The 26,533-nt window shown below is 41.4% G+C and overlaps 1 protein-coding gene across 1 annotated transcript in view; it reads right to left on the bottom strand.

Moving 5' to 3' along the window:
• The window catches only part of erfl3 (Ets2 repressor factor like 3), a 66,454-nt gene that overhangs the window by 15,344 nt on the left and 24,577 nt on the right, over window positions 1-26,533 (bottom strand). The window contains exon 2 of the mRNA XM_047361043.1: window positions 3,372-3,606. Coding sequence (XP_047216999.1) covers window positions 3,372-3,606 — 235 coding nt within the window. The remainder of the gene's footprint in view (window positions 1-3,371; window positions 3,607-26,533) is intronic.

The following is a 26,533-nucleotide window of genomic DNA, read 5'->3' as shown; positions in this document are numbered from 1 at the left end:
GTACACCTAAACTGACAAACCAGACAAGGAGAATGTTTGAGAAACAGCCAGGAGGTACACGGCAACCCGAGAGGAGCTGCAGAGATCCACTGCTCAGGTGGGAGAAGCCGTTTACAGCTAGTTGTGCAGTCGACAAATCTGCCTTTTAAGGAAGAGTGGTGAAAATCATGGTCGAAGTCTTTCTTGCAGTTGGCCACAAACCATGTAAGGAGGCAGCAAACACTTGGAAGAAGATGCTGACTTTAGATTAGATCAAAACTGAACTTTTAGCCCCACATGCAAAAGGTTCTATGATCACACCTCCCCCACTGTGGTAGACTGGGCCTGAGGTTCACCTTCCAGTAGCTCAACAACCCTAAGCACACAGCCAGAGCTACCATGGATCAAAGAATAATTAAACGTTAGAAAAGCACATTCAAAGTCTGGACATAAATCCTATTCAGTCTGTAGCAACTACTTTAAAATGGAAGTTTCCATACACAATTTATTCAATGTGACTGAGCTGGTGAAAGATGGGTAAAGCTGGTGGAGAAAGACTTGCAGCTGTAACGGCAGTGAAACGATGTTCTACAAAGTGTTGAGCCAGGAAGGGAGAATACAAGGTTCAGTGAACATGAAAGAATACCTTTGTAAGGCACTGTAATCACTTTAATTCACAAATAAAAGCTAAAAAAGAACATCTAACTTCTCAACATCCGCCAGTTCCACAAGCACGTTCCTGTACACAAACACACTCGCACAGTTTGAGTGTAATCCTCTCAACAGGAGTGGGAATTTCACAGCAGCCGTGGGAGCAGGAGGCCAGGATGACGCATGTGCCGAGGCTGCGTCCCCTCAGCGGAAAGCCGGCACATACTCGCATGTCCAAACACAATAACGACGTCCTAATTGAGGGAATTTCCAACATGTTCATGGCAGGCACAAAAGAATAGGAACACCGGGGTAAAAATAATAATTACAAAGGGTGAGTGATAAAAGGAACACTTCAAAACAAGCAGGGCTTTTCAAGTGTGTGTTTGTGTGTGTAGGCCTGCTGCCACATGCTGACTGGGCTCCATTATTAGCAGGCTGCAGGTTTTCTCCATATGAGGGGCGCAAGCAGTTTGGTCCATATGGGGACGGTTACCATGCACATGTGTGTTCAACAATCTTTAGTCATCGTGCCACTTCACTACTGATGTCTGGAGAGGATTCATTTCTGGAGTTTCATGCAGTGAGGGGAGCTGTGGTATCAAATCAGGTGACAGCATGCATGTTTGCAGCATCTTGACCTCCTTACTCTAATCCTGAAGTGACACCACCTAATCTACAGACTCCAACAGGGGCGCGGCTGGAGAAGGATCTGGCTGGTAATCAGCCTCCAAGGTTGGTCCATCAGAGGACACGAACATCCACTATATATAAACATTTACTAAGGCCTAAGATCCAAATCTACTCCAGCTTCAAAAGGATGGACATGCTATAAATACAAAGCCAGGCAACCAGTACTTTGCCCATATTCTTTCTCCAACTAATTCAGGGATTCTAAATCCAGATTTCTCATCTTGATAATTAAGCAGTCTCTTTAGATGCTGGCTGTCCTCATGGGATCTCATCTGTAACGGACATCGTTCTAATCTCACCAGTAAAAGAGCATACTTAAGCCGGCCATGAAGCAATTCAATGCATTCCCCTCCCTTATGTGGCTTCCTTTAAAGTGCTTAACCTAATCTCGGCCGTCCCTATGAAAACACGATGAATTGGAAACTGAGGAAGCCGTGAATGAGAAGTGTTGTGTGCAGCTGGGATCGGATGAGTTCCTCAGGGTTTTGCTGCTGCTGTTAGATCCAGTTTGAGGGTCTGGATCAAACAGACATGAAGATGTTGACAAAACTGAACATGTAGAAACCGGAAGCACAAACAAACAAGTAGCAACTTTATTATTTGCAAAAATTTACAAAAGCTGTGACTACGTTTAGAGAATATTTATTCTATGTTTTTTCCCAAGTCTAAATAAAAATGCATTTTATTCATATTTATTATAAACTGTAATAATCAATATTTCAATTTAAGCACTGTTAGAAATAACAGTTTCTTCTTTAACAATCATTGATCGTGTTACATATTTAACACATTTTGTGTAAAATACCATGATGTCATGATGTTTTGACTCAGGGTCATACAGTAAGGATTTCCTAATACAGATAAATGTATAGCAACCGTGTTTGACCTCGAAACGCCCCGAGTAGGACCTAAGAAAGCTACTCTGTGAGCTTCAAACTGAGGACGTCCCTGTAATACACTAATAGACTTGGCTGTGGATAAAACCTGAACCAAAAGGTATAAACAGTCTTATTGGCCAACTGGGTTAGTGCTGTAACTCTAATTAGAGAATAACAGCAGCTAAATTTATCCAGTCATGCTAATGAGGTTATTTCTTTGAGGGCATGGCTTTGGGGATAATTTAAGATCAGAGCTAAAGAAGTCAGAGCTTTGCCATTAGACATGTACATTCTCACTGTTGTCTTCAGGGTAGCTCCATTACATCTACAGGTTGTCGGTTTCTTCTGTCGCATTCAAAGACCATCTCCAAACAGAACAGCCTAGCTAAGCTCCAGGTTTTCCTTCAGTTTTTAGGATTTCTTTGACCCAGTTTTGAGTCCGTCCTAATAAGACTGATACTAAAAACCTGCATTTTATCATTGTCCGTTAATTCACACTTTATATACTGGAACCAGTTTATGCTGTTGTTGCACTGATTACCTGTTGCTGCAGCTTTTATCGGCTGATACCGGTTTCTGTTTTTTTTTCCCCTAAGGACTAAACAAATAGAAAAACATTTGCTGCAGGATCTTTTAAAATAGGTGGTAGTTTTAAATCGCATAGAAAATGAAGTAATTACACAAATATCTCCACTCACACATCAGAGCATTTGTCCTAGACCGTATGCAATTTTTATTAATCTAGAAAAAGTGCATCAGAGTGCAAACTCTTGACATACATTTAGAGACTGGAAATAGTCTTATATATAGTCTGAATGCATTTTATGAATAATAATTTTTCAGCCGATCACCGATCAGATCCAACCAAGGGAAAATTGCTTGGTTCCTATTGATTAGTGCCTCTCTAGTTACCACAACAGCCACTTCATTGTAGTATGACATTTCCCATCTTGGTTACTGGTTGCTGCTTATTACAGCGCTAAGAGAGGCTTCTGCCTGCAGCCTAAACATGATGGGAAATGACAACACTGAAAATCAAGATCTGGATCTCTGCTAGAAACTCAAGACAACAAGGTCTAAAGACAGAGGAATTCACAGAGACCTTAAAGACTCGCTCCCACAAGCAGACGCTCAAACAAGCACACTTAGCCAGTTTAACCGTCGGCCTACCTCAGTGCCCTGCTCAGCTTGTCGTAGTTCATCTGGGGTTTGCACTTCCGGGCCCCCCAGAGCCGGGCCACTTCATCGGGATCCTTGATGACAAACTCGCCGTAGTCCCCTTGCCATGCGATGACATCATGATATTCCTCTTTCCTGAGCAGCTCCAGGATGAAGTGCCACAGCTGGATCTGCCTGGACCCTGGACTTGACTCTGGCTTGTAGGCCCATTCTGGAAAGGCGAACCCTGCAGCAGATGGAGCAAAAGGTTAATTAATGTGGTTTGAACGCTGCCTGAAAAGTATTACTAAGTACATGTGGGAACGGTGATCTGCAAAGTGGGGGTCTTGAAACAACAACTGTTGGGTCTGTGAAGACCTCAGAGAGAACCGGGATGATCCTGTCCACATAAGCTCTTGTAGTGCATTGTAGTAATAAAAATCATTAAAGTAGCATCAAAACACCATGATTCTTTTTGTCGGTTATTTTGACTGATTGTTGCAGCTCTCGTCTTGAGTTTCTCTGTGTTATTTCAAGCTGAACAGTTTGGGAACAGCTGTTCTTAGATTAATCTCAAATCAATAACTCCCAACATTTTCCAAGCATATTTCCAATTATTGTCTATTATTACTTCTTTTAACTCAGATTCCAGCTATATTTTAAAATTTATTTTCCCCTCTCCTTTGGTTTTGTGCTTTTCTGATTTTTTATTTGCTCTTGACATGAGAGCCACAACATTTCAAAGAATTAAGAGCTGCATAATATATTGCATTATTAAGAGGCTGAAAATGGCAATCACAAAGGTCTGCTTGGATTCAGTATTTGATGAGTTAATGTATTTTAAGTGCCAGTAATATATCTGGCCAGCATTCATTTTAGTTGCTAAAGTTTACAGAGAGTTGTGGGGACATTGTAGATACAAAGAAAGACACGAGTGAAGAAAACGGGTTTAACTGCAACTGTTATTGCCACTGCAGATTTCAACAATATTGTCATAATGTTTCCTAATATGAAGCTCTACAAAGAGCTGGACTGTTTGTATACCTGGAGAGCAAATATTAACTGTAAAAGTTGGAACTGAAACTGTAGAGTTAGACATCCAGAAGAAATAAAGCTAAAAACTCATTCATGTCTAACATTGTGAATGGAAATACTGTAAATTGTACCACAGACTGTTTTTGCTACTACATATGAAATCCAGGAATATCAAAGCAGCAACAACTCATATCAGTTACACAGATTGCTCTGCTGCTTTATCAGTGGTCTGAATAAACGTGCATTTGAAAAATTATAGACAGCTATAAAAAGCTCGCGGTACAGAGCAGTGCTTCCTGTTGGTGACACCGCCTCATCTGATGTATCTCTGTTCTCACGTTAAGATTAAAGGCAGAAAAACAAAACGCTGAGAAAAAAACTGAGAAATTAATAAGCAACCAAAAATGGCACTGTGACATGCTTCAACCAGCGTGTGCAGCTCTGGGTTTGTCTTAATCACGACTCTCATTGACTTTTCTAAACCACTTCCCCATAATGTCATTAGGTCACCGCCTTGCCACAGCAGCTCTTTGCAGGAAACACAAATGCACTCTGAAACTACAACCGAAAGTCGTTGTGTAAGTGGGCTTTATGGAAGGGTTAGGTGCACAAAAAACCTTTCCACCTCTCCTCCACCTCTTTCCTCTTGCATGCAATCACTCTTTCCCCTGACCGGAGGAAAACAACATGGGCAGTCATCCCTCCTGTCTATCCCTCTATCTCTCTCTCCACCCTCCGCTTGAAGGAAACGCAGAACTGGAGGCGCAGAATGAGACCGTAGGCGAGGGTATATGACTGTTTCATGAGCATGTGTACGAGCCTGAAAGAGTTTATGTGCCATTGCGTGTGTTTAAAAATGTTTGTGCAAGTCTCCCACTAACATTCTGTTGCCTGGGTGGTCAATAAATCTGACACGACTAAGCAAAACAAACTATCGGAGTGTAGTACGTTGCCAGATTTTGCCTGGACTGGATTTTATTTTAGCTACAGTCACACTGATGGCTCTGAGACTGGAATGGCAAGATTGGCTTAGATAAGAAACATAACGCAACCTGCTTGCATGTAATCAGAAATACATATGGATACTTTGTGTTGCAAAAAGCATGGGTGAATTGGCATGGAGGCACCTCTGGTAAATATGTGTAACAGCCCTAAAATAAGTTCATCATTCATTTCAATAGCAGAATCTCACAGTGAACTTTTAATTTCAGTTTAATTCAGTAGGGAATAAGAAATGCTATGTTTTTATGTTGATCTAAGTAAGAAGTTAATATTTAGTAATCAATGGCTATGTTCACTGAAGCTTAAACATGGCAGAGGCTAGTTTCTTTTCCAAACTCTTCAAAATGGGAAAGACAAGAAAATGCCCTGTTCAGGTATGGTGGATGCGTGTTTATTTGATAAGAAATGCAATGAAAAATAGAATAGCTACTTGTCGAAATGTGCACATATCTTGAAAGGTTAAAAACAACATAAATTGTGACAATCAAGGCTGGGTGAGCTCCCAGGTTTACCTTGCCACCACAGAAAGTGAGCAGGGTGCAAAAAAAACCCATCTCCAGAGATAACTGTCTGGGAATTTAAGCGTAGAGTGGCCTTTTGAGGTCAACTAGTCTCCAGAACAACCAGGGGAAAGCTTGCTCTGTCCAACCATCATAAACATAAGCATGTGAAGATTGCTAAACTCTACTAAGAAATAGTCTGCATTGATCAGATGGGAGAAAGATTGAGCTTTTTGTGACAAACGTTCCAGGTTGTTAGCATTGAGGCGCCCCCACCCTCAATGCTAAGTATAATGGAGGACCCGTGATGCTGTGTGCTGTTTTCTCTTTCAAAGTCTTGGGGAACCTAGCTAGAACCATCATCAATTCTATAAATACACTAGGACATTTTTAAAAAAGAAATCTGAATCAACATAGAAATGTTTCACCAGACACAAAACCAGCTGCCCTCCATACCCCTCCCAGCTCCAGACCCAAATCCTATTGAAGCGCTGTGGGGTGAGCTGGGGAGAAGAGAGCATGGGAGAGCAGGCAGGGCTCTGGACCATCTAGAGAAACTGTGTAAAGAAGAACGGTCAAAGACCCGTTTTATTGTAAGTAGCCACCTTGAAATGTAATATGAGTAGAGTAAGTGCTGTCCTACTGGCAACAGAGTTGCAGAAGTTAACGAACCTATAACCTTTGAAAACATTACGAAGCTAAATAAGCATGTTCAAGACACAGATGAGTCTCCATCCAGTTTATTACATTAATTCTTCTGTATTCATGAGGGTTTCTATTATTAAACTCATTAAGCTAATGATATATTTACTTTGCAAAGACAGGGAAAGATTAATAATGAAGCTGTAGCTTGCTTTGTAAAAACAAATATGATCAGAAAAAAAAAAAGAGATGGGCTGGGGTTGCTTAACCTGGACTAAACTATCAGATTATGGAGCGTGTCAGCAGACTCTGAATGACGGCCTGCAGTTGAGAAGGATAGCCCCGATAATCTTCTCAGCAATCACCATTTAGGCAGCATTGCATAACGCGAAAGAAGGCTGATAGCCAACTGTCATGTATATAAAAAAAAGTTTCACTGCTTCATGCCTTCCTACTCAGTTAGCAGCCATTTCTCAGCATGGTTATGTCGTGTTTTCCCTCCACAGTGATCTATCTGCAAAGCATGGTCAATGAATCACATACACCTACTCAGAAGTCATTTTGTGATAGAAAATAAAGATTTCTGATGTTACTCAAATTATGTATGAGATGCCTACACATTTTCCATCTTGGAGAGAGTTTTATCTGCCGAGTATAAAATGCCCAGCTACAGCTACAAGAAGGTGCATCTTAATTTAAAGTTTGGATCTTTGTCCCTACGACGAACATGTGAAACGTCCATATGTGCAAAGATGGCAAAAAACGTCAAGCTGTTACCTGTGTCTGTAGTTTCTAAGACTTTCCAGGGCTGCATATGTAGGTGGCAGTTAACATGCAAATGACAGTCACTTTGTTCCCTTTTTTCACCCTCCTCCTCCTGTCTAGCAAGCATTTACATTAAATCAAGAGGCTCGACCAAACAGTGAGTGAAGAATCATTGAACGGTCGTAAACACATTTTCCTGTGAGGACTTCAAGATAGCAAAAGACAAACAACGATTATATTTTACAATAATAACGATTTTGGACGAGTGTGCAAGATAGACTCAAACTGTAGTGACTGGTCATGTCTCCATCTGGCTGAAGTGAATAAATAAAGAGCGCCGATCTTCACCACTAACCCCGGCTTGTGGCTGTTAAACAAGACAGCTGCTTCAACGAAGCCGCTTGGTGGCCAACATGGGATGACTGTGTCGGGTGTGTAACTGTCAGCATGTAAAGCAGGGAGCTGTGAAAAAGAAGCAAAGCTTCTCAAACAAACACCAGATGAATATGAGATGAAAAACAGCTTCACAGGTTGCAGGCTGTTATGCAGGCACTGGCCTTTTGTGCATATTTATGTCGGGGAAGATCCATCTGCAATCGTTTGTTTTAACTTTGGCAGCCGTAACGTTATGCAGAGATAACACTGAAAGTGGGGAAAAAGAACCCAAAATACTCTGTGGCTTTGCAATTTTTGCAAGATAAGCTCTTCAACATTATTCTGGCAGTAAAACTGGACAGCTATCTTTCTACTGATCTGTAAAGCTCAGTGTGAAATAATCACAAAGCTGTACTTTTGCTGTACTGACTTAATCTTATGTATACAAACGAAAAACAAACACCATAAAATAATAAATTTATCAGAGCCAGGGACTTAAAAAAGCTCAACAAGCTGATAAAAAAGGCTGGCTCTGTTCTGAGGACTCCTCTGGAACCTCTGGAGATCATTGTGCAAAGAAGGATTCTTCATAAAATGAAGAACATTATGGAGAACCCTGAGCATCCTCTTCATGAGACTGTCCTACAACAACAGAGTGTCTTCAGTCAGAGGCTTATTCAGATCTGCAGTAAGACAGACCTCTACAGGAGATCCTTCCTGCCCACAGCCATCAGCATCTACAACAGCTCTTTGAAGAAATTTGTATAATATGAGCTACAACAACATTTAATTTCCCTTTGGGATTAATAAAGTATTTTTGAATTTATGAAATATCCCAGACAGCTGTGTGGCTGCTTTCCAACATGCTTATTAGAGTTTATCAAGCAGTTTTATAAGATTCACCAAGATATCACTTCATTACCAGTTTGATCGACTCAATCATTCTCAGAACCTCCCCTTTCTGATAAGGGAGTGCACCATTGCGAAGTGCTACCAAGTCTCAGTAACAACCCCACTCTTTGTTGTGGATGCCACTTCTAAGTGAATACTCAGTGTTAGCCATTTTCAGCATTAGTGAGGTGTTTAAAATTAAGTCAGAGGAAGCTCAGAGGTCTAAGAAGCTTTGTCTACTTTCTAGGACATCTATGTGGATCAGAGAGAGTAAGACTTTCAGAAAATAACAGGAAGGCTAAAATTATGGAAGCAAATTTGCTATGTTTTATCTTTTTGAGCTTGCAACCTCTGCGATGAAACATGATTGATTCGGAAATTTTGGCCACTTATTGAAAATCTAAAAGTTAGGTGAAGGATCAACATTCTCCAATGACTTCACATGGAGGCTAATATAAAGTAAATATTTTAATTTTATTTATTTTTAATTTAAAAAACTGTCAGACGTGGAAGAATAGAGCATTGGTTCCTTTCATGATGGATGGATAATTACGTTTTTGAGAAAAATGATTTGATCAAATTACATTTTTCATGCAAAGCACATTTGTTGATGTAAGAAACAAGATCCGAACGAAATGATTAAGCCACTAAATTCATACGACACATAGTACTAAACAACTATGTTTATTTTTATTGAATAAAACGCATGATAAATGCTTGACAAAGCAACCCAGTGACACTGTCCTCGAAACTATTTCATTTAGTCGCATGTGTGTCCCTAAAAATAGATCGGATGAGTTCCTGTCATCAGAAACAATGTAAATCAAGAACAGAGGTAAGGGCACACAGCTCAGGTGTGTTTAGATGCCAAACATGTGCCGGGATGTTGTGTATGTTGTATAACTCATCACAAAGCAGTGAACCAAAGAGGGTACATGTTAAGTGTTTTTCTGAGCTGGTGGAAAGGCAGCACAGAAAAAACAATCAACATCTTCTTTTACTGAACCTGTGTGCGTGGGAGAGATGGAAATTAAGCTATAGGCTCCACATAAAAGTTGGAAAAGTTGTGGTGTGTAAGGCTGAAAAATTAAGCTAAGCCAGAAGTGCCAAAAACCAGCATTATATCAGATGGCTTGAAGGGGACCATTTAAAGTGGCGCAAGGTAAACCTCCGTAGTAAAGAGGCTGATGGGAAACACTGCCGTACTCATGGACTCGAGGCGCTTTCTATTCAAGCCTTCTGTTAAATAATGACTCAAATGTTGCTTATTTTTTCCGGCGGAGAGTAATAGTAAGACATTTCCCTCACTCTGGATGTTCGGTTGTAAGCTGCAAATCCCAGTCCACCTTTAGTATTGTTCTCAAATTGGTTAAAAGAAACTAAGAAAGAAACGTTTCAAGGTAACTGTAGTAAAACACAAGATGCAAATCTGGGTGTGGTTTTAAACAGGGATTTTTGTCATATTTCCAGGCTGTTGTATTCACAATAAGTGACATTTCACACACCAGCTTAGTTATGTATCCGATATCCTCAATTTGTGATTTAATAGTTATTTAGGTGCATGTTGGACTCCGGCAGGGCTGCCCTTTGTCACCGGTCCTGTTCATAACTTTTATGGACAGGATTTCTAGACGCAGCCTAGGGCCGAAGGAGGTCTGGTTTGGGGACCAGTGGATTTCGTCTCTTCTTTTTGTGGATGACGTGGTCCTGCTGGCCCCCTCTAGCCAAGACCTACAGCATGCGCTGTGGCGGTTCGCAGCCGAGTGTGAAGCGGCTGGGATGAGGATCAGCTCCTCCAAGTCCGAGGCCATGGTACTCGACCGGAAAAGGGTGGCTTGTCCTCTTCAGGTTGGAGGGGAGTTCCTGCCTCAAGTGGAGGAGTTTAAGTATCTCATGGTCTTGTTCATGAGTGAGGGAAGAATGGAGTGGGAGATCGACAGACGGATCGGTGCGGCAGCCACAGTAATGGGGGCGCTGTGCCGGTCCGTTGTGGTAAAGAGAGAGCTGAGCCGAAAAGCAAAGCACTCAATTTACCGGTCGGTCTACGTTCCTACCCTCACCTATGGCCATGAACTTTGGGTCATGATTGAAAGAACGAGATCCCGGATACAAGCAGCTGAAATGAGTTTCCTCCGTAGGGTGGCCGGGCACTCCCTTAGAGATGGGGTGAGGAGCTCGGCCATCCAGGAGGGGCTTGGAGTAGAGCCGCTGCTCCTCCACATCGAGAGGAGCCAGTTGAGGTGGCTCGGGCATCTATACCGGATGCCTCCTGGACGCCTTCCTCGGGAGGTGTTCCAGGCACGTCCCACCGGGAGGAGGCCCAGGGGACGGCCCAGGACACGCTGGAGGGACTATGTCTCTTGGCTGGCCTGGCAACGCCTTGGGCTCCCCCTGGAGGAGCTGGAGGAGGTGTCTGGAGAGAGGGACGTCTGGGCGTCTCTGCTGAGTCTGCTGTCCCCGCGACCCGGTCCCGGATAAGTGGAAGACGACGAGTACGAGTAGTTATTTAGGGTTTTGATGTTTAACTGATATTTACAAGCTCTACCTCATATTGGATTAATTCAAACCTGATCAAAAGCCATTTTTAGGACGTTCGTGAATCTCCCACAGTAGGGCATGTAAAACAGACGAGGTTTTATTGGATGAGATGCTGAAGCTCACACCAAGTGGTGGAGACTAGGAAAATATGTCAATTATAATTTATATCGTCATTGCAATATTCAGCAATATTATCCAAAGTACTTATTTTCCTGAAAATTTTCAGTCTTACCTTCTAGTATTAAGGATGTGCAGTTACTAAAATAAAAACTTAAAATGTGTCTTCAGTCCATTTACTCGGGCAGAGGACACCGTTTATGTGGCATGACATTTCCAGTAAAGTTTTCAGACATGATAGCTGTGTCTAAAGGGTAAAAACAAACAAGAAAAAAAGCAGCCTTACCACATGAAATACTTGAAAATACAACGTGGGGCATTTTCTTGTTTTCCTCACCATTTTTCTTTACTGAAAACAAAAGTCCTCCTAAAACTAAATTTCAAAGTGAAACGTGAATTTAGCGAACCATTACACCCCTGCTGTGTGAGCTGTGTGTGTGTGTGTGTGACAAAGACGGTGAGGATTATGTCTGGAGGAATGTTGAGAGAAAGAACAGGTGTCTTTGTCCTCCCATCCAGCTGAAGTCCAGCCTGGGCTGATCTGTCCAGACTAATACTGGATCGACTATCACACACACACAGATCTGGTTTATCAGCCTCCATACACCCCAGAGGAGAATTTCAGGAGGGAATTTTTGGAATCTGTGTGTGTGTTTTAAGCTGAACAGCATGATGAAGAGAAGGAGAGCAGCAGTGGGGAAGAGCCCGTGGAGCATGACATAACCCCCACCACCACACTTAACCTCTCTGACCTCCACTCTCCCTCTATTTGGCTCCTTTCCTCCCTCACCCGTCTCCCTCCCTCCCCGGGGGGAGACACCAGATAGCCATTACAGCCTGAATGCACGAGCCTAACACACACACACACACACACACACTGCATCAATAATGTAGAAACCGGCTCGGAGGGTTGACGATAGGGGTGCGCCTAATCTCTGCCCTGGGACACCACTGAGAGAAAGCAAGTGCGTCAAGGAGTGTGTGTGAGTGTGTGTGTGTATTGTGAAGAGGGACAAGTGAGGGGCAGGTGGTAGAAAGTAATGCAAAGCGAGCAAAGAAATGGAGGATGGAGGGAGGGGTTAGAGTGAAAGAGAAGAAGGCAAGATGAATTGGGGTGAAGCTCTAGGATGAGTAAAAGAACAGAGAAAAGAGAGAATAAGAGATGGGGGAGGGAGGTCTGGGAAACAAGAGAAAGAAAGAAAGAAAGAAAGAAAGAAAGAAAGAAAGAAAGAAAGAAAGAAAGAAAGAAAGAAAGAAAGAAAGAAAGAAAGAAAGAAAGAAAGAAAGAAAGAAAGAAAGAAAGAAAGAAAGAAAGAAAGAAAGAAAGAAAGAAAGAAAGAAAGAAAAGTAAGTCTGGGAGAAAAATGAGAGAGAGAGTAAGAGGGGGAGGACGGAGTGAAGGAAGAAGGAGGAGGAAAGGAGGGGGATTAAGGGAGCGATGAGATCATAGCTCATCTGGTAGTCTGTTGTCATTCCAGGTCAGTTTGTTGAGACCCCCCCTCCCTCTTCCTCTTCTTTACTCCATCCATCTCTCATTCCCGCTCTCTTTCCCTCCTCTGAGATGCAGATGACTCTTCCTCTCTGTGATCTTGGTAGCAGGCTTTGAATGCCGTTGCTATTCTAGCTATGTGTGGAGTGTAAAAACAACAGGAGAAAGAGAGATAAATGGAGAGAGTGAAAGTTATAGGAAAAGAGCGACAGAAAGAAGGAAAACAGTGAAAGAAAGCAAAAGAACTAAGTAGCTAAAGAGCAACATTGGGGTGAAAGAAAGTGCAAAAAACAGAACAAAAAGAGTGAGAGAAATTGAAAGAACCAAGGAAGGAGAAAAAGAACAGAATAAAGAGAGGAAAAGAGTGAAAGTGACTTAACAAAACAAGTAAAACGGATCAGGACCTACCCTGTATATAAGTGAAAAAGTAGCCAGAGTCCAAAGATGAAACTTAAAATATCTTCACAAAACCAGAAAAACTGTTACGACAATTTCTGGGAAAAATAATAAAATCAAAAACAAAGTGAACTGAAGACTTGTACAGTACTGCACCCTGAGCACATTGTTGTTTCATTCTTACTGCTAACTTGCTTTGTTGCTTGTGAATGCTTGCTGGATTTGTGTTTCACACATCAGCAACTTCATGGATTTCATATTTAATTAACGGTGTCACTGCACTTACATCATCTTTAATTTGTGGTCAATCTCGCCAAATAAGAAAAGGTACTGTGACATACAAGTTGACAACCAAAGCTGCTATACTTACAACTAATGTTAAGACTTCAGACAATACCAGGATAATAGTATAATGTTTCTGCTTCTAGATTTTGATGTTGAAGACAATAACACCGTTTTGGATATCTTTAGGATATCAGAGCTGTATTTTATAAGGATGAACATTCAGCTTCTAAAAGGTTTTCAAACACACATGATGAGAATCTGGATTAAGCAAAGACAAATTAAAGTGTAACTTTCTGTACTAAATTATTCAGCAGTTAAATTAAAAATTAACATGCGATATCCAAAACAGCCTGCATTAGCGCCTTAGCCCTGAAGTGTCGCAGAGGGCAGAGCCTGATGGGAAGGAGGCAGAGACAGACGGGCAGTCAGACAAAGTATTAGAGTGAGAAAAGAGACGAGAGAAGAGATTCCCTGAGCTGTGAGTCCGACTCAGCAGCAAATCAACTGACAGGGCCGTGCCAAAGTAACAGGAGAGTTGCAGACTCAGGGCTTTTTTTATACAAGGCCTCTGAACAGCCATTAGCGGCAGCTGGCTGGTACTGTCCGACTTTAACCACACTCAGCTTTAGCGTGGATGTGGGAAATGAACACTGTGAGAGTGTATGGATGATGGAGGTGAGGTCACTGTCTGATGTCAGAGTCCATAAAAGCACTAAAAGTTAAGATGTATATTTGCCTGAAAGACATTTATACTCCTGCATACAGTTGTTTTGTCTTACCCGTCAGCTCCTTTGGAAAGTAAAGGGCAGAAACACGAGGCCACACGATCGACGGAGGGGTAATAAAGATGAGTAGTTCTGAGACAGAAAGTTAGAGCGATAGGAGAGGAAGGGCGAGGATAGAGGTGGGTGTGTTTGGCATGAGGAGGAGGAGGAGGCGGGTAATCAGAGCCCATATGCCTAAATCCCAAAGTGTCTGGGCTCTTCCCACAAGTCCATTAAAAATTCATTAGGCCAATATTAGATGGAGACTGAGAATGAGTCAAACAAGGAGACAGAAAAGTGACAGAAAAGATGGCCATAACAGGAAAAAGGGACACCAGTCTTTAGTTTTATTGTTAAACACTGCAGGTTCTTCACATTATTTAAAAATTGTCAATTTAGTAATCGAATAATCATTAACTGGAGTATACAGACTCTAAAACGTGACATTGGGGCCAAAACTGTAGAAAACATAAATATACATTTAAGATGAAAAACCTTCTTTGTCTATAAATATGCTCTATCCAGAACTCCTCAATTGGTATAGCTTTAGATTCAACTGGTTCAAATTCTGCAAAAATCCTCCTATTAAGCATCTTTTGCTATCTGATTATTAAGCGAATAAGTAAAAACATTGTCGACAGATTAATCAATTAGCAAAATAACCGTTAGTGGCAGCTGTAATTTAAACACAGAATTAATCATATGCTCAACATGTCATTATAACGCAGGAAAACTGAGCACTGAATTATGTTGGGAACCAAATTATCAACAAGTCATATAAAAACAGAGATTAGGTGTGCTACCTTTAGGCTAAGACTAAAGTAAACTGGTAAGCATTAAAGCAGCAGAAGGATAAACTGGGTTATTAAAAGGTTGTAGCTGAATGTGTAAAGTCAGAATAATGTTAAAAAATAAAAGATCAGGCTGTGAGTGTTTGATGTGTTGTAAGAACAGCAAAGTAGCTTTGTTAACAAAGCTAGCATGTGTTGGAGCAGTAGATTGTGACTGACCTGCATAATAAAATCTGCTGTCATAAAAACAAAGAATGGGGAAAATGACCGGGAGAGATAAAAGCAGTAGAAAAGATAAGACCTTATCTTAAAATTGTTTGCTAGGCAAAAACATGAAAACACAGTAATACTCAGCGACTTCAGGAAATCGCTGTCCTCTTACATCAGCACAATAATCTTTAAGTTAAACCCAACCTTTGGCCATGTAAGTTCATATAGGTGAAGACCAGTCAGTGTAAAACCAAGTAATTTCTCCTCTTCTACCTAAAAAACATGGCCATTTAGTAGAAGAAAAGCAATATTTTTCACTGTCAAAGACGGGAGCATGAAGGAACCCGCTATGGTGTGCATGGAAAATGCATGCCTGTTTTGCTTCGTTATTGCAAACAAAGTGCTCAACAGAAAAAAATATGAGGCAGGCAGGGTGGCAGAGGTGTTCAGTCTTGTAAGTTGTACTGTTAATTTTTGCTGCCAATGTCTTATGAAATAAAAATAAACTGCTTCCGAAGATACAAAGATGAGTTGAGGGACTTAACACATCCTCTGTCTGCCTCATTTCCTGCTCCTGAGCTCTTTGCAACAAAAAAGCAAACATACATGCATATTTTGTGCACAAACAAGCATGTTCCTTCATGTGCAAAACATAGCTTCTTTTCTACTAAATAACCCCTGGTTTAGTTGAAGAAAAACTTTGCTTTATACTGACTGTTTAAAATCAGCACACAAGATGAATTCATCATTAATGTAGTTGGTTAACGTTATGTATCACAAACAGTTCAGAGGAGTTGGTGGCTAAAGTGGGCAGACTAGAGAATTTCTGTTAGGATAAGTTGTGATGTAGATCATTTTCGGTGGATTACTTAAATATAGTTAATTTTAGGCTGCGCTTCTAATTGCAAACTTTCGTTAGTAAAACTTTAGAGCTACATAAAGGGGAGATTTTAATTTTTGTGGATAAATCTTCATGGGAGCGGACTCTAAATGATCCAGGTGCAAACTAACTTCCCTCAAAGGGCTTGCTCTTGCAAGATCAGTCAAGAATATTCAAAGTCTGAGCGTCACCTGAGTGGCATGAGTGGTAAACAAACATTTAACACCAACACATGTAAGCAGAGAGTAGGGAGGCTGCTCATTTATTTCTAGAGGCCGTCACATTGCAACATCTTCTATAGGCTCTAAGGTGGAGCCATACGACTGAAAAAAGGAGAGAAAGAGTAAAAGAGAGAAGGGACTGCTTCGTGGGTTTGGAAGGGCTGAAAATAGCAACACACACAAACCAACACTCACACACTGGGGTTATTGTTCAACAGAGAGAGCAAAACCACACACAACTTGGATGGGGAGAAGACGGGAAAGTACAAAAGCGCTGAAGGAGGAAGAGGAGGAGAAGATGCAGGCACAAGTGAGACAAAATGAGAAGAACATGATGTAAGATGAACAATTTGGACTCTCAGCTTCTCTTATCGCCGCTCAGTGCTTCTTCCAGCGAACAGACCGGAGTATTTCCAGGAAAACGAGGGGCGGAGCGAGAGGAAAGAAAAAGGCAGAATCCAGAGGGACCTTCAATCCCAGAACAACAACCCCCGAAGGACTCCTTATCCAGCCTAAAAGCTGGACAGCTACATTTAAAATCGGTGACATAGTCCGTACCAACTTTACAAGATTTTTAATGTATGATACCGAAAAAAGAAAAACTGTGCTGAGTTTAAGCTTGCATGAAAGTAAAACATATGGCTGTCTAAAGGGTGAGAAATTAGGAAAAAAGTTCCCTTTAAGAGATTCCCACGTGTAACAAAATGGATGCTCTAGATATTAGGTAGCTCTACTTATTAACAAGCATTGAAACTATTGTAAATATTTAAACGCCTAAGAAAATGCTTAATGATCCTAGAGACTGAAGACTTTTTCAGGCCTGTTCAAGTCAAGCCTCAAGTGTCTAATGTGATTTGCTGTCATGTGTAAAAAGAGGCATATTTTGGTTGAAGGTCAAAGTTGGTGCTAAATGACCTGTACGAGGGAGGGATGTTCAGCACCAGACTCTATCCAGCGTCAATGCTGTCCCTTGGCTGGTTAGGCGATGCCGCCTTCCTATGTGTAGGAACACAGTGATCCCACGCTGGGCCACCTCTGTTTGGTTGGTGTGAATCACCGAAGGGAAACAGAGGCAGCTTAACAAGAATGTTAACTGATGTGTGAAAAGGGCTCTAGTCCGTTGATGAGAGGATGAATTTAGGCCGTGTGGACCAAATGCATACAACGAGCATGACTAACATCAGTCTATGTGCCAAGCAAGCTTTATGATAACACAGTAGTGCTAAAAATGCTAAATAGACTGATGTAAGGATTACTAAAGCAGGGAAATCAGTTGGTGACATTAACTCACCCAGACATAGGAGCCGTTTAAAAGAAAACTGTATTTTCCAACACATACTGAGTCTGATTCAGGTTGCGAGAGAGCGACAGAGCCAGACATCAGTAAATAACAGTAAGACTCCCAATATTTCAAAACGCCGGTTCCGTGTTTCCGTGTGTATGCATTGTCTTTTCTGGGACAATGACATCATAGCACCAACCTGCGTGCCCCTCCTGTGCCGCAATGTTACTCCGCTAACCATGCTGGGTGTTTTTGTCCACTGTTCCTGGTGTGTTTCTGTGGCAGTGTCACAGCTCCACCAATGGGTCCGGCATACTTACTGCAGCGTTTTCAGTGGTGCCACGTGCACTCACGTGAACGCAACACGTTTTTGTCAGAACACCGAAATGACAAGTTCATATTCATTTAGTCCGTTTGAAATCTTTCATACACGGAGTGACGTCACCTCTGCTTTTATTATATATAATTAATGAACACTTATGGCAGTAAAGCTTCTTATTTCCAAGGCTGCACTGTGGAACAGCTGTTAACACTACTGACTTGCAGCAAGAATATTGTGGGTTCAAATTCTGGCCAGGGCAAATTCTGTATTGAGTTTCCCTGTTCTCCATCTCCATTTGTGCATTATCTCTGGGTACTCTGGGAAAAAAATCAAGAAAAATAGGTTAGCTGGCCACTTTATATTGCCTTTAGGTGTGAGGGTGTCTGGTTTCCCCGTCTCTCACCTACCGACGGCTAGCGATAGGCACCAGCTCCCGTGCAACCCTGGAGGGATCAAGTGGATAAAGAAACCTCTACAACAGAAATCACAATTGTCTAAAAATGTTATCTGAAGGTCAAAGCTTAACAAAAAAACAGAGCTCCGAAACTCAAGTCGGTGCATCTCTAATAGAGACAGTAAACATTCGGGAAACAAAACTATAGCTTTGTCTATAGTTATCACACAAAGAAGAACCAAGGAACTGGACTTGATTCGATCTCAGGTGGTCTGGACAACTGGACTTTCTGCATGTAATCGCACCCATAAACAAGCTTGGTGGGATTGTGTTTATAAAGTGTGTGTGTTCTCAGGAGAGTGTTAAGAACAGCAGAATAATATTGTGTCAGCAGGTGAAAGTTCCTGATGCTCTCAAGGTGCTGGTAGGTATATTTACTCTCACCAAAGTGACACACTGCTCCCAAGATATTAACCTCTCTCCTTGGTGTCTCCTTGGATCAAAGCGCACATATGCACACACTCATACTAAGAGATGCACTGGTGAAAGTGGAATGGATCAACACCTTATCTCATTGGAAGCCTTAAAGTCCACAATAAACTCTCACTCTGCAGCCGTGCTGCAAGGTGGTGCTTTATTTTCTCCCACCAATAATGTTTGGCTGAACACAGCCTTCATTTTCAAAATCCAGGTTTCCGTATAAGCGGTCAAAGAGCATACAAACCTGACAACCGTAGCTATTCATTCTGATTTGTCCTGAAGTTCAATCGCAGACAAAGGGTTTGGCTGTGAAACATACGATGATGTTTGACGTTTCTGTGCTGGTGTGTCAGACAAACCAAACGTTCTTTTTTTTTGGTGGTGTTAAACAAACATACATACATGGGAACACAAATCAGTGTTCATGGGAAAGTAATCTTTTATCTGGCAGTGTGAGAAAGAGCAGAAACCCACATCTGCACAACTTGCAGATTTGTGTTGTTGAAGCTTTGTTAGGAAACATCACGTAGTGTTTGGGTAACAGGTCCAAAACAGGCCCGGTTAATTCTAGGGGATCTGGAGACGTGGCCAAAAGGGATATATAGTCCCTCCAGAGAGTTTTAGGTATTCCCTGTGGTTCTCCTAGTAGGAACTCTGTGAAAACAATCCAAAAGGAAGCACTCTGGAGGCCTCCTAATCAAATGTCCAAACCTGAACTGACTCGTTTCGATGCAGAGAAGCAGACGCTCTACCCTCTCTAAGGCTGAAATTCTCCTGTTTAATCCTACTATCAACCGTGAACATAAAACCAACTGCTCCACTTGTGGCAGGTACTGATTTCTACCCCAGATGTAGCAGACCACCGTTTTCCAGTTGGGAATCATGGCCTCTGACTCCCAACATGTGAGTAGATGCTTCTATATGGCATATTGCAGCGAAGTGTAAGTATTTCTTAAACATGGACATACGAACATGCAGTCTGATCATTTCAGGTAAATGAACTCATCTCCTTAGCTGCTCATCTGTTAAAGACTGTCTCTAGAGGACTTTTCCATTGTGCAGGACATGTAATGAAGTCATTGGCTAGGCCAACACCTTTACAATGGAATGTGAAGAGGAATGCGTTGACATGTATGAAGCTATGCAGCAGCCTTAAAACTAATGCAAATGGTTAAGACAAGTGGCTCCGTTGAAGGGTTGGAGAGTACAAAGAAACTCACAGAATCTGCCGATTTTGCATCAAAACCAGCTATTTTGCCACCTTAAGCTGATCATTTCTATCAAAGTCCTTCTGCCTTCACACAGCTATGTTTTTGGCCTTAGGCGCCTCACTTCTCCTTCACCCAGCCTCTCACAGCATGGTGTTAATGCACTTTTGCAGCCAACTGTTTGGTAGGGAGCTGCCACTTGACACTTCCCCTCTGGTTCAACAGCACACTAGTTGGGTTTTTATTCAACACCAGAGCAAATCTAAACCAATATTTTCAAAAGCTGCAAAAATGCAATTCAGAAACTCACTAAGTGACCAGTTTGAACAGTGTCAACAAAGCTGCAAAGTGTCGCCAACGGCTGGTGATAAGGGCTTTGGCACTTGTTGCTGTAATTCAGCTGAAGACCTAATCTGAATCAAACCCAGATTTGAGGAAGAACAACTTCAGTGAGCATCCAGAAAACGAGAATGAATACGGCTCCTCATCAGCGATTACCCTCATATCTAGAAATATTATATTAGGGAAAGCAATGTATTTCATCATTTAAATGCAAGTTAAAACAAGTTAAAACAACAGGAAAACAACTAGCTATACCTTATACTCACTACAAGTCAGGAAATAATGTAACATATAATTGGGACTTTTGTTTTTCAAGATATCTCAGGTTTCAGAGCGAATTAATTGTCTTGAGCTTTTTTCAAAACTGCAGATCTTTTTACAGTTAAATTCATTAGTATAAAAATACCACCCAAAATACATATCATGATCATATCTCCAAATTGGAAAGCAAAAATACATTTCTGGTATCACGTTCTTTCAACTTTTTCCCTTTGATGTGAGAAATAATTTTGCCCAACTGGATGAAGCGCACTGGCAAGAATGTTAATGTGAGAGAAAGAGCATTTTATCAAGTCTTATTAAGCTGCAAGTATTATGTTAATATGTTTGATGTTGTAGATAAACAAACTTCGGTGTGCTCCAACTAGACATTACTTTGTTACATTTCCAGATGTAAAAACATGCCTTCGTCTTCTCTGATACTCTGAGCATGACGTGTGAATAGGAAACATGCTCCTGGTGTGTGAATACAACCGACTCTCTGCAAGGTGAGTAGGTCAAGCACTGTGCCATGGAGGAGTAAATTAGATGTGACAAAAATCGAATAGTATGTCTATCAGGTGTGGAAGGTTTGAGAGTGTCTCAGAGATGGGTGGCACTTTCAGAGGGCGGTTTCCTGGAATGTGCCACTCTAGTGGGACAGGATGTGAGCAACTGTTGTGTGTGTGTGTGTGTGTGTGTGTGTGTGCACCAAGGTAACAGAGCTGTTTCCTGTATGTGTGTGTGTGTTCATGTAATTTCTGATGTACAATGAAATCTGGCAGGAATCAAAAACCCACTGAGGCAGCATTACACAACAATAAATTTAGTGTGACGTAAACACCTGAGTTTACCGTTAAAAGAAAAGATACAATTTCCTAGAACACAAACTTGACGCACAAGACTTCCTTCATATTAATAAGCTTAAAGCATCTAACATGATCTAAACATGTAGCATATACGCCTACAGGACTTGTAGTAGGGCTTTGGTTACTATCCTATACCTGGATACCTTCAATACATCACAGCACTGATTGTACACCATTCTTAAAATGGTATTCATTAAATCAGGTGTTTAGATGATGGTGAAGGAGAACATCTTCAAAGGTTTAGGTCCAAGATTTCCCACCGAGTTGGGCTTGGTGGCTGTCAGAATCACTGCAATGAATTCGGATCAGTTTATGATTAAAGTACCAATTTGCAACAAAGGTTATATGTAAGTTACTTAATAGAACACAAAACCAGTCCCTCCCTCCCTCCCTCCCATCCATCCATCCATCCATCCATCCATCCATCCATCCATAAGATTCCAGGAGGGAAACCCAGACATCTCATATGCCACCAATGCTGCACAAATGCACCACTACAACATATCAAACAACAATAATAACATTACCTATTCTCACACTATGCTATGCTGTCTGTATAAATCAAGATTCACTCACCACGCTGAATGCTTGAAACTAAAAGTGAAACTGATGGTCTGTCCTATTTTCTGATTCATTTGACTTACAGGTCCTTCTCAAAATATTAGCATATTGTGATAAAGTTCATTATTTTCCATAATGTCATGATGAAAATTTAACATTCATATATTTTAGATTCATTGCACACTAACTGAAATATTTCAGGTCTTTCATTGTCTTAATACGGATGATTTTGCCATACAGCTCATGAAAACCCAAAATTCCTATCTCATAAAATTAGCATATCATTAAAAGGGTCTCTAAACGAGCTATGAACCTAATCATCTGAATCAACGAGTTAACTCTAAACACCTGCAAAAGATTCCTGAGGCCTTTAAAACTCCCAGCCTGGTTCATCACTCAAAACCCCAATCATGGGTAAGACTGCCGACCTGACTGCTGTCCAGAAGGCCACTATTGACACCCTCAAGCAAGAGGGTAAGGCACAGAAAGAAATTTCTGAACGAATAGGCTGTTCCCAGAGTGCTGTATCAAGGCACCTCAGTGGGAAGTCTGTGGGAAGGAAAAAGTGTGGCAGAAAACGCTACACAACGAGAAGAGGTGACCGGACCCTGAGGAAGATTGTGGAGAAGGGCCGATTCCAGACCTTGGGGGACCTGTGGAAGCAGTGGACTGAGTCTGGAGTAGAAACATCCAGAGCCACCGTGCACAGGCGTGTGCAGGAAATGGGCTACAGGTGCCGCATTCCCCAGGTCAAGCCACTTTTGAACCAGAAACAGCGGCAGAAGCGCCTGACCTGGGCTACAGAGAAGCAGCACTGGACTGTTGCTCAGTGGTCCAAAGTACTTTTTTAGGATGAAAGCAAATTCTGCATGTCATTCGGAAATCAAGGTGCCAGAGTCTGGAGGAAGACTGGGGAGAAGGAAATGCCAAAATGCCAGAAGTCCAGTGTCAAGTACCCACAGTCAGTGATGGTCTGGGGTGCCGTGTCAGCTGCTGGTGTTGGTCCACTGTGTTTTATCAAGGGCAGGGTCAATGCAGCTAGCTATCAGGAGATTTTGGAGCACTTCATGCTTCCATCTGCTGAAAAGCTTTATGTAGATGAAGATTTCATTTTTCAGCACGACCTGGCACCTGCTCACAGTGCCAAAACCACTGGTAAATGGTTTACTGACCATGGTATCACTGTGCTCAATTGGCCTGCCAACTCTCCTGACCTGAACCCCATAGAGAATCTGTGGGATATTGTGAAGAGAACGTTGAGAGACTCAAGACCCAACACTCTGGATGAGCTAAAGGCCACTATTGAAGCATCCTGGGTCTCCATAAGACCTCAGCAGTGCCACAGGCTGATTGCCTCCATGCCACGCCGCATTGAAGCAGTCATTTCTGCAAAAGGATTCCCGACCAAGTATTGAGTGCATAACTGTACATGATTATTTGAAGGTTGACGTTTTTTGTATTAAAAACACTTTTATTGGTCGGATGAAATATGCTAATTTTGTGAGATAGGAATTTTGGGTTTTCATGAGCTATATGCCAAAATCATCCGTATTAAGACAATAAAAGACCTGAAATATTTCAGTTAGTGTGCAATGAATCTAAAATATATGAATGTTAAATTTTCATCATTACATTATGGAAAATAATTAACTTTATCACAATATGCTAATATTTTGAGAAGGACCTGTATAATTTCATGATGAGTTGGAGGCACTTAGAGAGCATTAAAATTCAGGAGGTCAGTTGATAAATAAATATGAAAAAATAAATAAAACGAGATTGTGACATCATCACAGACTGTTTACCTAATTTGGCGCAGCAGAACACTGAATTTCACACCCTTGATCCCAACACACATGCCATATTCACAATGGCAGCACATCAAAATGAGACAGCAGCTTTATTTTCCCCAATATACTGCTAGAACATTATCTCACCTTTATCTCGTATTCAAAACCCATTACTGTGTATTGTCTCAGGAGCTAAATGTAATGTTTGCACCCTTGTTCAACAATAAAATCAAAGTAATGTTGTAATATCTTGCAACCCAACATACAAATCAAGTTTAATTTGATCCAAACCCATTAAAGCATTAAGTGGGATGCATTTCCATCCTAACAGGAGCCATTCTTTAGGATAAAATGGATTTCTCAAAATAATATTTTATTGATTAAGAATAAAAATGTTCTATAAAAGAGCAATAGAGCAAGGATTACTCCCAAAAACATCCCACTCATTGCACAAAAGAGCTTCAACTTCCTCTCCACAGTCATTTGTGATCTTTAGACTCCAAAGAAGATAACAAAATGACTCATTGTCCTGGGGTCTCTTAAACTGGGATGTTAGCATCAGATATTTTAGTGCATGTGAACAGTAGAGTGGGATTTCTTTGGATTAGACACGCTTCCTAATGATGCTGCCGAGTCCAACAAAAAAGAAATGCACAGTTTCTGGAGATTATGAGGGAAAAAAGTTTTAAAGTGTCATCCATGTCAGTGTAGAGATGAGGGTTTGCTTAGAAGAACACCATGTTCCATCATCGTAAACAGAGATGAACACTTAAACGGTCAGCGGTCAAAAGGTAAAAGCTGATTAGTGCTTGTGCATTTTCACATTGTTGCTTGCACGTGACAGCAGGAACTGCAGCGCAGCGAGAAATCAAACCTAAATGATGGCGACGAGAAGATAAACCGAACCAGAAAAACAAGTCCACAACAACAGCTACAGACCAAAGACGCCTGGCGAGCGTATATTTATGTGTGCGAGTGTGCGTCAGTGCTGACTCAGTGCGTGAATGTGTTTGTAATTCAGCCTTCAACAACGCAAACTCTCCTCCATTCTCTTGTCTTTCCCTCGCTGTCTCCTAGCAACCGGACACTTTAGGCCTAAAAATAACCCCTCCAGAAACGAACAGAACAAAAAAACATAAAGCATAAACGGCAATTAATCCTTTCAGGCTTGGAACACCGACACAAACAGACCAGGTATTAGAGAAGAAAGAGAACGGCAGCTGCGAGAGAAGAAGACAAGCAGAGGGAGAGAGAGTGGGAGTTGAATCTGCCAGCAACAGGTAGTCAGGAGACAGACTTCTGCTCTGCACGCATGTTTGCCCAGTAGCCACGACTGGCAGGCTTTTCTACCCGTTTCTCCAAGCTGCAACTGCTAAAGACAAGCACAAACTGCAGCACATTGCTGCCACCCAGTTCAGCAAGAAGCTGCAAACAATGTGTTCTACTAAAATGTTTTAAAAAGAATGAATAAAGCGACAATTCAGAGCGGCAACCTTCATGAACTACAACTCTTCTTATGCTAAAACAGATTTCACACATAACCTGCAAGCTATTTTATTAATGAACATGTCTACGCAACTTGACATTTCTATTGGTTATTAGAATTATCTCTAGAAAGGAGGACATCTAATCATAAACCCATGTGCTGTAGTTGCCTGCAGCGAAATAACTCCTGAAGTTTTAAGTGCGATTTAAAACACTGTTGCTTTTAGTGTGAGACACGGGCTCTCGGGCATTGTCTCACAAATCTCTCGCCAGTGGAGCTGACGGCTTAGTCATTTCCTCCACAGCAGCAATCATAGGTGAATCAAAAAACATGCTAAATACGGCCAGTTCTCCCACTGTTTGGCAAAATATTTGGTAAACTGAGGTAAAAGAAATGTCAAAATAATTATTTGGCATTGCTTGGTCAGAAACAATTCAATAAAAATACAAGATAATTATACCTAATCTTTTTTTGCAACAGATGAAACGATCATTTAGCTAAAGATCAGAATGAGCCAGTTCTTTCTTAATTGGTTCTGACTGAAGTCAAGATAAAGAAAATCCACTTTTGTTGGTTTAACAAACAAACAAAAAACAGGATAATTTTTTCTTATCTGATTTACAGTGGTGCACCGATTGCAGTTTTCTGGCCGATCACCAATTACCGATTTTTGAGAAGCCTGAGCTGCCGGCTCCATTTTTGGCCGATACCGATTTTCCTCAAAACTGACACTGTCACGTGTTATAAGGTCACAACACTGTTGTTGTCAACAGTTGTGAACTGTGCACGTGCAGATGTGACCTAGTGGGCGGGTCTGTCAGTCAGCCCTCTCTTACGGCTGAGCGAAATGGGACATTGGGTGATTTTCAGACCTTTGTGGATGTAAATAAGATTGGTGGATAAAATCGGTTTCACATGTAAGTATCAGTCGGTCGATCTGCCGGTGCATCCCTACTGATTTGCTATAGATGCTTCAGTCAATCAGCCAGAGATTGAATCTGGACAGTTATTCTGATTGGTTCTGATCAGTGATCAGCAGGTCAAATACTGAAAAATAAGATTTCTTTCACTCTATTCATGAAAAACTATGATCTCCCTTTGGATAACATCGTTAACCAACGACGTGTACTCTGACATGCGTTTTATGAGTTTAATCAACATCACAGAGGTTAGGGACATATTAAATGTGGATCATCATGCCCTTTCTTCAGGAATCTAAACTACCACCAATCAAATACTTGGCACCAAGTTTTTCTGCTTTATGTGTTATAGTCATCAGGG

This window comes from Girardinichthys multiradiatus, chromosome 3 (genome assembly GCF_021462225.1).
Source record: "Girardinichthys multiradiatus isolate DD_20200921_A chromosome 3, DD_fGirMul_XY1, whole genome shotgun sequence".
NCBI lineage: Eukaryota > Metazoa > Chordata > Actinopteri > Cyprinodontiformes > Goodeidae > Girardinichthys > Girardinichthys multiradiatus.
The sequence above is the reverse complement of the archived record's forward strand: the minus strand, read 5'-3'. Positions and strand labels throughout refer to the sequence as shown.